Raw genomic sequence first — 12,846 nt, 5'->3', positions numbered from 1 at the left:
CATCAACCAAATCTAGACAACTTGTTTTTAGTTTCAGCTTCAGAACATTCTTTTCTAAAAAATAAACATCTCTAATGTTACAAATGAATCTGTAGCTGAAACTGTCCAATCAAGGGCATACTGATTCCACCTCTTTAGGGCCTCCTGTCTCTGCTGCCTGAAAATTCAGCCTTTATTTGCATAGGTTCTGCCTCTTGGCCTACTAACTGCACTGAAAATGCCCAGGTTCTCCAAAGCCTCGGTAGGGATGAAGCCTGCTGTGCAGCCGTCACCTGGACTGCAGCCATGCGGTTTTGTTCTTTTCATTGGAAGATCTTACATTTTGAGGAAATGCAAGCTTTAGGAAAGATGAATTGGATGTAAACTATCTCTTCCATATCCTAGTAATCAACATGGTGGCCTCCCCTGCAGACTCCTGCCTTCTGGAGACAGCAATCAGAACAGTGGTTCTCAACCTTCCTAACGCTAGGACCCTTTAATACAGTCCCTCGTTTTGGGGCAACCCCCAACCATAAAATTATTTTGGTTGCTACTTCACAACTATAATTTTGCTACTGTAACAAATCTGCAAAAATAAACCATAATGCAAATATCTGTGTTTTCCGATGGTCTTAGGAAACCCCTGTGAAAGGGTTACGACTCAAAGGATATGAAACACTAATCTAGACCCTACCTGGTTCTCAGAAGTCAGCCTGTTCAAATGAATGCCGGAGAGGGAAGTGCTGGAAAAACAAACAAAAACAAAAACAAAAAAAAAAAAAAAAAAAAAAAAAAAAAAAAAAAAAAAAAAAAAAAAAAAAAAAAAACCTTAGTGTAAGGCCTAAGTCATCCCTTTCCATTCAAAAGAAGTTAACAAAACCGGGACCTGGATGCTCACGTATAAATGCAGGGGTAGCCTGAGGCTCCAATAAAAGGACCACATGACGGAGTGGGGGAGGGGCCTCCAGGTCCTGGGAATCAACCCTGCCACATTCTGCTCTGTTACCACACTGTCATCTGCACACTGAAGACACTCTTTATTTAACTATAGGAGATAGAGAATTTTAGCTCCAAAATATGTTCCCCGTTCAGTGCCTGTCTTTTACTTCTCTCGTTGTTTGTTTCGTTTTGTTTTTATAATTTTTATTGTTTCCCAAGTAGAGTTTTCTTTTCCCAAAGAAGCCTTTAAATCCAGTTCCTACATTGATTTGCTGTGCGCAGCTGGTTCTAAACCCTCCTGTGCATGGCGGTGCTTACTCTTTGGTACTGTCTCTTGGACCCTGGGCAAGCTGCAAGCATCATCCGTTCTCAAATTATATTCACCAAATTCCTGTTTCCAGCAAACAAATGTGTGAGTTTACCTGCCGGTAAACCTTTATGCCAGCTCCTCCCTTCTGAAGCTCCTAAGAGAATGATTGGCAGACTCCCCTACGTACCCTGGCATGGTTTTATGATTCTATATACGCTGCTGCTCTGAGGGTACTGCAGAATTCGTCTGCATGTTAGCAATTCCTGAAGTCTTTGAACAAAATCCTGAGTTAAGGAAAAATCAAGAGTTAGTTGTCGTTTGGGGGTAAAGGAGCAGACTTCTCCGTGGGCTATGATGGTGCAAACTTCTAGACCAAAAAAGCCTCACATACCCAGTTCTGGGAAAACTGAAGGGTTGGGTGCATCCCCTGTCAATCACTATGCTTGGCTTCTAGCCTCACTAAGCAGCAGTAATGCTGATTGGATGCCTACCGCGTGAGTTAGGGACCAAGTAGAAGTTTAACATGAATTAACATCAAGATAGCTCTGAGGAGCAGGTGCCAAAGACATAAAGCAACAGGCAATGAAAGCAGGCTTTCCTATTCCTTACCTCCCAAGTACTTCGAGACCTCGCTGCAGTTTGCACATCTCCCTGGCCAATTTGCCTGCCATTAAGCACCCAGGTCTGAACTGCTAGCCAAGTGGCCCTGGAGGCCCGCTTTGCCCAGCTCCACTGAGCCAGGAGGTGACTCATCCGGCCGCTTCCCCGAGCTCCTTCGGGCTCTGGCAAGCAACGAGAGAGGTGCCTGCCCTCCCACCCAGAGGCCCGGCGGGGCGGGGCGGGGCTCGGCCAGCCAAGGCCGGGAGCGGGAACCGGCAGCGGAAAGCGGCCACCGCCCGGGCAGCGCGACCTAGGCGAAGCGAGGCGAGGCGAGCGGGGCGGGGCTGGGCGCCGCGGGAAGGGGTGGCCGCGCTGCCCGGGAACGGACCGACCCGAGCCGCTCTTGCAGCGCAGCGTCAGCAGCGATGGGGCTGGAGACCGAGAAGGCCGACGTGCAGCTCTTCATGGCGGACGACGCCTACAGCCACCACAGTGGTGTCGACTACGTAGACCCCGAGAAGTACGTGGACTCGAGTCAGGACCGGGATCCCCACCGGCTCAATTCCCATCTCAAGGTTAGTTTCAGCCCGGCCACCACCTACACAGGAGGCTGCTATGGGTCCCTAACTCTCTGTAGGAGGATGCCCCTTCAAGTCCTCCCCAACAGTGGCCACTGGTCCTATTGGCACCCTGTTGACCCAGACACACAACCCTCAGGCTCCCTGAACAACCAGGAATGTTGCCCCAATTCCTGTGTGCCCACGGTTACCCTAGGAAACGCTGGGAATAGTCTACCATATTTTCTGCAGACTTTCCCTGTTTATAGTGCCTCTAGTCCCCCAACCCCTGCAGACAGTTTGGATGACTGGTTGGGTCCCTGTGTCTTGTCTCTGCAGCTAGGTTTTGAGGATCTAATTGCAGAGCCTGAGAATACACACTCCTTTGACAAAGTGTGGATCTGCAGCCATGCCCTCTATGAAATCAGCAAGTATGTGATCTACAAGTTCCTGACCGTGTTTCTGGCTATCCCCTTGGCCTTCGTCGCAGGGATCCTGTTTGCTACCCTCAGCTGTCTGCACATCTGGTGAGAAGGAACCCAGGGGTGGATCTGCCTTCTGAAGCATACTTATGTTTTTGCCACCTGCCCACTGCTCCTCCTATTTCCCCGGCCGGGTTGCAGAAAGAACGCTTGCATTAGTTCCCAAGCAGTAGCAAGACCTGAGGAAGCTTGAGGGGCAGTGTGCTTTCTTTAGAATAATAATAATGGACCTTTAGAATAATAGTTGAGGGTTTAAACAGAAGGAAGCAGGGGCCTCTTTCCCGGGTGTGATTTTTCCTTCCCTGCAGAAGGCTGAGCTGAGTGCGGAGGTGGGGGCTGGAAGGCTGCTTCCTGCCCCAGGCTGCGCTCTCAAGGCCCTGTTGTGACTTGTGCCTGTGGTTCTGGGCAGGTTCTTTCTTCCTTTCATTGCCTCTGATTCAGTCACCATCTGTGCTTGGGCAAAACAAGCGCCATCTCAGAGCAGAACACCACCGCCAGTCTAACCAAGCAAGAACGGCAGGCTTTGGCAAACAGTGCTGGGGACAGCGCCACTCAGCTTTTGCCATTGGTAAAAATGGTAGTAAGGGAACCAGGTGAGCTAGGAGGTGTTGACAACGATGGTGTGGTACACCCACCATGGGTGAATGGAAGCTCAGAGTCTGCAACAATAAAATAAGGCCGTTATATCATCGCTTCACCTATGACGTGCGAATGAATAGGACATCTAGTTACCAGAAAAAGAAATTTGGAAATGCGTCATAAAATGTATAGAGCATTTTCGAGCGCTCAAACTTTTCTTGAGGGAAATAGCACCTTTCTTCCAGAAATATCTACTATTAATCTAAGAATCATCCCCAGTGTCACCAAAGTTCTCGGGTTGGCTCCTCAAGATGGACCCGTGACATGTGTAGTCAGAGGTGCCACCATCCAGTTCGTCACTTTATATGACATTGCCACACCCTAATGCAGTCCCGGTGCTCAGTGTTAGAACTCTCGAATCCACCCCTTCTTTCAGTCTCTAGCTAAGTTCAGCTACTGTTAGCCAGCTAGTTCTGCACACCGAGTCTATTAGGTGCTCTGTCTTACTGAACAAGTGCCCAGAATTTTCCTCAGCTTGCCCACCGCGTGTGACAGGAATGGTGAGAAAGCGCCATTGAACAGCAATGGGGAGACTGGGAAAGGAGGGTTACTTCGTTAATCTATGATAAACATAAATCCAGATGACCAAAGGATCAACAAAGAACACCGATGCAGTCACCTGAGGTTGTAAGCAGTCATGGTGAAAGTGCCCTTGCTTGCCAGAGGAGGCGTCTGCCTTTGTGTGTGTACAGACCCACAGAAGGCAGATGCAGCTGTCTCATCTATGACATCCCCACACATGTCTTTTTCACATGCCTAAATCAACGTATGCGACTGGACGTTCCTAATGAACTAAAGCGGCCAATGCCCTGTCTCAGCCGGTTATTTTTCCACTTCCAAAAATGTGAAAAGCCAAAGCATCCACCAGGTGTTGGGATGCTGGCTCTGATGCTCATTGGAAGCGCAGCGTGTGGGTTTACTGACAGTGCTGTCTCTTCCCACACTTCCTCGGTAAGAATTGGGGGAAAAAAGGAATTTTTCATTTGCTAAATGGTGGAAAGATATTAGCAACACCACAGTGACCCAAAGGAGGCTTTTCTCCACCTGGCTTTCCCGGAGTGGGAGGAGTTTTGCATTTGGCATCCGCTGGTGACTCATCAGCCCACCTTCCCTTTAGACACATGATATGTATTATTTAACCTCAGCTTGCTTTTCAAATTGCATTCATGTGGGACATTAATATTTAACTGTCACCTAGCTGTCATCCGGGAGCTGTGCATCTATGCTTAGATGTGACTTTGTGCCTTGATGGAACATTTTTTATCATTAATGGATTACACACACACACCCCCGACAGACTAGCTAAGTCAATGGGAACCATTTTTAATGAGTAGATTCATGTGAGCAAGACTGGGGTTTGTTTGGTTTTTTTTTTCTTTTTTAGTTGTTTATTTTTTATATTTTTTAAACATGGGATTGGTCATTGTTTAACCAAAGAAGAGGAAATAAAAAAGGGACTTTTAACCAGTCACAAAATCACCACACATCTGATTGTAGATTTTTGCTTTGACTGTGGTTATTGTTTGGGGAGGCGTTTGGTTGGTGGTTGGTTATCATTTTGTTTGGTTGTGAGCACAGAGGCTCACCATGTTCCCTAGGTGGGCCTTGAACTCCTGGACTCAAGGAATCCCTGTGCCTTAGCCTCTCCAGTAGGCAGAACTCCAACTATTCACCACTACAGCTAGATTTTGGATTCTTTGACCAAACACATAACAAAAATTGAAATATAAAAATTGAGTTATATTGGATCTTCAGCCAAAAGTTCAGATCTTTAGGACTTGTGGGATCATTCTGTTTGATGCCTCAGTCAAATGCACTCACCATTTGGCAAATAAGCAAATAAATAAATAAGCCAATAAATAAATGAGCCATAATCAAAGAAATGTGACTGGGGCATCTATACTCTTATTTTCCTGGAACGCAATGCAAACGGGTGTCCAGTTGCTGTAAACACAGTGCTCAGCATCTCATTCTGGGTGCTTTCGGCACACACATTGCTGTGATAGCCCAGTCTTTAAGACACTGCAGTAGATCTCCCTGATCTCAGGCTTTTTACCCAATGGCGGTATACAGATCTGTAGATTATGGCGTTTGCATGAGAAGCATTTGGTTGGCGATGTCGGGCATTTGTCATCAGTCTAAACTGTGTGCAGTTGTACAAAAGAAATGATTCACAATGTTGAGAAGACTCCAATTCTACATCCAAGGATTGTTGAGCTCTCTGACGCAAAGAGAGAATAGCTTGAAGAAAATAAAATGTGCCAGTCATATCCAGTGATGAAATCTTCCAACATGGCAATCGGACTTCGTTGACTCAAAATGTTGAAGTCCCTTTTAGAGGCCACAGATACAAGGGTTATGAAGCTAGAGAAGATTAGCCTAAGGAAGAGCAAATTGATTCAGAGTGAAGTGCATATTTTAAAACAAACTTTCGGATATAAACTTTAGGATTCTATTATTTTGAGGCTCTTTTATTAAATTATTTTTACTATATATTCTGACTTCAAGATAGGTCTGTCTGTTCTTATTTGTTATGTGACAGCAACATGTGGACATCTTAGGGACATGCAATAAGGCTTAGCCCTGATAACTGGTTCTGTAAAATTTCCAGTCTCTTTAATGTGAGGCCATGTGCGAAAGTGACATCCAGGGAGAAGCTTGATGCGGGCGGAGTATAAAGCGAACAGTTGCTCAGCTTTTCGTCATGTGTTTAGTTCTAAAGCACCCATAATTAATTTTCTTATAAAATTGTTTTAAATATTTAGCCATTGGAACAAAACATCACATATAGTCTATGTAGATGGGCAGTAGGAATAATTCAGCGTTCTAAAAATATACCCATCAAACACACAATCCCTGGTCCTTTGAGTTCAATGCAACAGGTCTTTAGTTAAGTAGCATTTTAAGAACAAACCAATAAAATCGACCTCACTCTCAGCCCCCCCCCCCCCCCACGTAATAGTAAAGAACCTCTCCAGTGCCCAAAGTTCACAACTCTTTCATGCTCCCAGGAAGCACTACTCAGAGGATTACACAAAATAGTCACGTGAATGATAGAAGAATAGAAAAAGTATCGAAAGAAAAACTATACAAAAGTGTGGGAATACACCTTTTTTTCTCTGAACTGCACCACACAGCCCTTGTTGGTGAGTGTAATTCCTATGAAAATAACAATATGAAGCAATTCATGACATAAACGATGATAACATGAAGCTGAACAAAATACTAAATGCATTTCCATTCAAATCTTACTAAAAAGTGAACTTTCAGCATATATCCTAAAAGGAAAGACAGAAATTTAAGTATCTACTTACCGGCTTTTTGATAAATTTGAAAATGATGAGATTTGTTTTAGTACACCAAAAGCATCGAGACTCCCACCCAGCCTGGCTAAGAGGGGAGGCAAAGAGGGAGGCCACAGGAAAGGCAGGCAGGAAGTAGATCCTCAGAGAAACAGGAAGTGCTAGCAGGTTAATCTTTAGAAGCAGAGGTCTGGCAGAGAAATAAACTGCTTTGTTTATTTTTGTTTGACCGTTTCCACTAGCGTTCAACCAGCCGAAAGAATATTAACATTTATCATCTATGAGCCTGTTTATTTTTTAAACAGCTTACCTCTTGCACTTCTTATCACTCTGGCCATTGTTCATTTATTTATTTTGAACCATACTAAAGCAAGTTAAGTCATTCTTATATTTGTCCATGCATTTGTGTCAGTCCCCTTGGTAACAGTAGTTGCTAGCGGTACCGCTAACAATGCTTATGTTTCCCTCTTCCCCCCTGCCAGGATCCTAATGCCTTTTGTGAAGACCTGCCTAATGGTCCTGCCTTCCGTGCAGACCATATGGAAGAGTGTGACAGATGTTGTCATTGGTCCATTGTGTGCAAGCATAGGACGCTGTTTCTCGTCTGTCAGCATGCAGCTGAGCCACGACTGACAGCTTGGAGCGCAGGCCCAGATGTGTGGATGCTGTACCACCTGTTGATGTAGCATCAAGCACTACTGCTCTGCTCACTTCCCAGTTGTTATCGTCAAGAAGACTGTCAGGAGGGGACCCGTGTTCAGAAATGTTCACTGACAGATCTTAACAAATAACAATTTCCCCACCATAAGCCAAGGATTTCCTATCTATTTTTATGCCGGTATTAGCAACACTCAATGTAGGAGCAGACAGTTTTTGCTTTAACAGGAAACATACATTTGTGGAGATGACATGATAGTGGTCAAGGGGCAATTTCCTCCAGCACTGCAGTCATCGTGTGCATAGCTGCTCGTAAAAGTATGGGATTTCTTATTTTCCTTTACTCTAGGAGTAAAGCTTTTAAAATTACTTTTCCAGATATCACCAAAAGGCAAGCTAGAGGTAATATATACAAACATTCTAGAAACTTCATGCAGCAGGATAACCTTTAGAAATGCATATACCTATGATAATAACTATCAGATATAATAAGACAAATAAATGTGAAATGTGTCCCCCTGAGATATTAGTCTGTAAGCCTATTTAACAAGATGTTTCATTTTTGCTGTATATTTTTGTACCTAATACAAGTGTTACTCTAATTCAGTTGCTCTAGAATGTTTTTAATATATTTGCCATCTTCTTGATCTCATATATAAATTAACCATCACTACTGCAACTTTCTTTGTAAGATTGTGCTGTCACATATGAGAATTGTTGTAACTTCTTTGGAATTCACTGTAAAATGGACTGTCTAGGTTTCCTGTCTATTCGTCCTGGCAAATGTTTTCTGAGCGTAAGACATGTAGCTACTTTTGTTTACCAGACTTTTTTCTCCCACATAGTTAGGAGTTTAATCTGTATTCTACATTCCTATGAATGCTTCAATTACTTTCAAGTAATTCTGGTGCTAGTTAATAATATTTTTATGACAATGGCTGTCTCTAACATCTAAGTACAATTTTTGCTACAAGGGCTCATGTAGAGAAACATATAGAAGAGTTAACAATTGTGAGGGTTTCTAATACTAAAGTACAAGTGTAAATTAAAAAATAACAGTTACAAATTTTCAAGTGTAAATTAAAAAATAACAGTTACAAGTTTTCAAGATATCATCTGGTATGAATTTTGTGACCTGGAAAACATTATCCTATGGTTTTTCAATTGCCGAGCCCTAATTAAGTATATTCTCACTATATACTTTATGAAATTGGCATGTAAAAAATTATTCAATGAAAATTACTAAAAATATTTTAAGATTTCTAAATCTGATCAGTATTGTGTATGGGTGATTGAATTGGAATTCTACTGAAAACTAGATTAAAAGACCATGTCGGGAACTAAATTGTAAAGGTCATACATTTTTGAAGGTAGTCACAAAAGGAACATTTTAAAATGTCTTCAGAAGAGAGGTCGTAGCCCGGTAATAGCTTCAAAGTGTTGCCACTAACAGGACTATGGAGATTGTATCATCCTGCTTTCAAAAGTCAGTCTCATGGCTTTATATTATTTTTGTAATTTGAGATTTAAACGTTTAGATATATTGAGCAACCAAAAAACTGATAATAAAATACCAATTTAATAAATTATAAGCTTCAATCTTTTAAAATAGTTTTGGCATATTTTGAAGACAATTATGTATAATTATACATCATAACCTTCATTTCTAAAATACATGATTTCCTTTTCCTAAATAGTAGTGATTATTTTCAAGTGAACATTTATTGAAACTTTTCATGAATCATTTTGTATCAAAAACTCAAATTATGGATAAATCAAATCAAAGTTAAGTATGCAAATATGTTGGTTCTTTTATCTGGGGCAGTTGGAATTCAGAGGCAAAAAGTTTCCTCATTATCTAAAATAAACATCTAAAAAGCAGGAAATGAGTTCATTGGTTTTATTATATTTTGTCTTTCTGCTGCTTACTTCATACATCTGAAACTGAAGAGTAAGAACCTTTACAAATTCAGTCCAAGACATTAAGACTTCCAATAACAAGAACGTGAGTTATTGTTCCAAGATGTGTCTGTTGGGAGGAAGAAATGGGTAAACAGTTAAAGTGCTTGCCATGGAAACGAAAGGACTAGAAGTAGGACCCCCAGAACCCACAAAGAAGGCAGGTAGACTTGGCAGCCCATTTTCAGCTCCATCTCTACAAAGACAGAGATGGGATCCTCAGAGCCAGCTGGCAGCCTAGTCTGGTCCACAAGTTCTGAGTTTAATGGAGAAACCCTGCTTCAGTGGATGAGGTGGAGAAAGACTTCCAATACCAAACCTTGGGCCTCTGCATCCATATGTGTGGATGCACAGACACACACACAAGCCTGAGCATATGAGAGAATGTGTGCACATGAGAAAAAAAGAATGTTTCCTTTTCTGCCACTTGATGAGTAATATGCAGTGGCTTGTTCATAAGCCAATCACCCTTAATCTTCGTAAAATCTCATTTTACTAATCCTAAATAAACTACTGTCTCCATTCCTAACCCTTAAATGCAAAAGTAATGACAATATAAATCACATATTAAAATACCTTGAATCCCAAAGTCAGATTTATCCAAAATTATTTTTGGAAAGTAAAGTACGTGAAGGATAATTGCTGATATTGGCACAGACCTTCTTGTGGTCAATTAATGTAATAATAAATCAGATATTTGGCTTTTTAAAATGTTCTTTATGGATTGAAAGAACTTTTAAAAACCATTTTTAATGGTCATCTAAATCCCACTAACTTATTTCCAAGTCTTTCTTAGGAAGTTGCTGCCTGTAGGAAAAGACCCCTGCCCTAGAACTCAGACATATTGGTTCCACCCTCAGCACCACCATGACTCCTTCGGTTCACCTCCTGCAAATGGTTTAGCTTCTGTGTCTTAAATTTCCTAGCTGTAATAAAAAGATTGAATTAAATGGTCTTTTTAATCAAATGTGGAGTTCCAAATCCCACTGTTTTCTAAAACAGCAAGATTTGGGTCTGTTTCTTCTTACAAATCTAGCAATTTAGTACAGAAACATGAATAATAATAATAAGAAGAAGAAAGTAATATAGCTTTTGTCAATTATTCAGTTGGGATACTAAATATAAGTCCATGGGTATGCTTTTCTCTCTCCCACTGATTATAGGAGTCCTTTTGTAACTTTGGATCTTTATGACTGAAATTTCTAGATTTTTATGACCTCTAATACTATTATTCTATTCCTTGAATTAACATGTTCTCATATTTTTAATGAATTCAGATTTATTTGAACAACAGTATCAATGCTTTATCAGTGCATTTTAAATTGTCTCCAAAAGGCTTGTGTCCAGAAGGCTTGGTCACCTACCTGTGGTGCTATTGTGAGCTGGTAGAACCTTTAGGTGTCTGGATCTAGACAAAACAAGTCATGTTCTTGGAAGTGTGGCATGGAAGAGGATATTGGAATCTGAGACCCTTCCTGTCCTTTCCTTTTGCGTCCTGGTTGCCAAGAAGTGGTCAGTTTACTCTACCATAAGTATTACCCTTCAGTACAGCCCAAAGGCAACAGGGCCAAGCAATTGAAGCATCTCAAAGAAAATATGAACCCCAAATAGCCCTCTCCATCTCAAAGTTATCCCAGCTGTTTGCCACAGCAATGGAAGCTGCTTGAGAACCACCCATCCCCATTGCCATTGCCACCATCAGCCCAGATGTCCACCAGAGCCTGCCAGCTGTCCTCACCCTCTGCTTCAATCTCTTCTTCACTCTGTGGGGATCCTGGGATTGTGGCAGTAGCAAATGCATTCAGGCAATGTTTTCTCAATGAATAACTAGGCAGATAAATACGTAAGGAGAATCTAGGGTGCTTGGAGAATCCAGAGTAAGAGTCACGTTTCAACCTCCTTTTTCATTTACAAAAGAAGTGTGAAACAGACCAATTTTGGTAAACATTTTCTACTTGGCTTTTAGTGCTCATAAACCACTATGGGAAAACTAAGCCTTATATAAACCATGTGAGCTGCAGTCCCTCCTTTGGGACAACACCAGTCTTGCTGGTTACTCCGCTCGCTGGTGTGACAAAAAACCCCCAGCCAATACAACTTCATGAAGGGATTATCTTGACTTGTGCTTTAGGAAAAGAAACACTTGGTCATAGTGAGAAAGGTGTGAGAGAGAAGTGTGAGGTACTCAGCCCTATTTGCAGTCAGGAAGCAGGCCAGGAGGCTCAGCTAGAGTACCTATAGGCCCCACTTCTTCTAGCCAGCCAGTCAGGCTCCACCCCCTAAAGGTCTGTAATTTCCTACAGCTCTATCCACAGAAGACCAAATGTTCAAACACGTGACATTCTGACTCAAGCTGGGCCTGTCTTATTCTTCATTGTTTTGCTTGATAACTATTTTTGAACCTTCAGGAACAGGGATCTCTAGAACTTGGGAACTTGATTGTAGACGTGCTTATGGGCCTTTAAGAATGGGAATTCCTTTGCTACTCCATTTCCCGCTAAAGTCAAGTAAAACATGATTTCTGTAAAAGTTTGCCTGTTAGAAAACAGGGCCTATGCATTGTGTCATTTGAGTTCGAGGACAAATTAAACGGCAGTGAAGAGACCATGCAAATGGCTCCATTTCTGTGGTTGCAACGTTAGCTAGCACTGCACAGTGTAAGCTAACAAGAACTTCCAGCCGTTCTGGAGGATCACACAAAGCAGGCAGGAGAAGACTAGATAAAGTCGCAATGAGAACTTATGGCAGCTGGTGCAATGTATCGCGATATAGGACATCTCCTCTGAAAAACAGACCGAGGAGGAGGCGAAGGATGTCAGTGCACTAGAAACCTAGGCTACAGACTTAAAAAATAAGAATAATTTGGGCTCGATTCACCCAGTGTCTTCTCTCTTCACTTCTAAGTAGCAAAATGAGCCGAAGACGGCTCCCCTCGACATATTTTAAAGTCATTTTGTACCCTAGCCTTTCTCTGGGTAACGTCTGAAATGCTACCACAGGGATCTTAACTCTGATGCTTTTTAAGTGGAAAATGGCCTTGAGTGGGGGTCACATTTCAATTGATTGCAGCCTTATATTTTAAACTCCAGTATGAATGGGTAGTCTAAAGGGGATATTGAACACTGCAGAAGGGATCCCAGGAAGAGCCCCGAGTACTGCATGGGGCACATACACAGACCAAGAAGAAAGTCAGGTTAGAGACACAAAGACAGGCGGCTGCAATGGCACTGACCTTAACCCGTCCCGGCTCTGCTTTGGAGACCTCTGCTTCTCATTCCTAAGCGTGGCTCAGTGGAAACTGAATAGGAGTGGAGAGAGTTTAGTCCACAAAAGAGACTTCTTTTTCTCCACAAAGAAGAATTGCTTTTGTCTTATTGAATACAAATGGGCCTGGGAGGGAGCCGAGGGGCTCTGCAGGAACC

At 42.4% G+C, this 12,846-nt stretch overlaps 1 protein-coding gene across 2 annotated transcripts; it reads left to right on the top strand.

The window, feature by feature from the left end:
- Window positions 1–2,109: 2,109 nt before the first annotated feature.
- On the top strand, window positions 2,110–9,351 carry Cav2 (caveolin 2). 2 transcript variants are annotated; one of them, XM_050145935.1, is made up of 3 exons: window positions 2,114–2,403; window positions 2,725–2,912; window positions 7,291–9,351. In XM_050145935.1, the coding sequence occupies exons 1-3, from the start codon at window positions 2,254–2,256 to the stop codon at window positions 7,439–7,441; spliced, it is 489 nt and encodes a 162-aa protein (XP_050001892.1). In that variant the 5' UTR covers window positions 2,114–2,253; the 3' UTR covers window positions 7,442–9,351. The 2 variants fall into 2 exon arrangements, with proteins under 2 accessions (XP_050001893.1, XP_050001892.1); XM_050145936.1 differs by lacking the exon at window positions 2,725–2,912 and having other exon boundaries at window positions 2,110–2,403.
- Window positions 9,352–12,846: the final 3,495 nt, after the last annotated feature.

This window comes from Alexandromys fortis, unplaced genomic scaffold, assembly GCF_014885135.2.
Source record: "Alexandromys fortis isolate MF-2015 unplaced genomic scaffold, M_Fortis_MF-2015_v1.1 scaffold_34, whole genome shotgun sequence".
In the NCBI taxonomy this organism is placed as follows: domain Eukaryota; kingdom Metazoa; phylum Chordata; class Mammalia; order Rodentia; family Cricetidae; genus Alexandromys; species Alexandromys fortis.
This window is presented reverse-complemented; position numbering and strand designations above follow the sequence as displayed.

Excerpts from the sequence above, each read along its gene's own strand:
- Cav2 (XM_050145935.1), top strand. The coding sequence starts at position 2,254 with ATGGGGCTGGAGACCGAGAAGGCCGACGTGCAGCTCTTCATGGCGGAC. Across the intron at positions 2,404-2,724 it reads GGCTCAATTCCCATCTCAAG|CTAGGTTTTGAGGATCTAAT; the intron begins GTTAGTTTCAGC and ends TTGTCTCTGCAG. Across the intron at positions 2,913-7,290 it reads CTCAGCTGTCTGCACATCTG|GATCCTAATGCCTTTTGTGA; the intron begins GTGAGAAGGAAC and ends CCCCCCTGCCAG.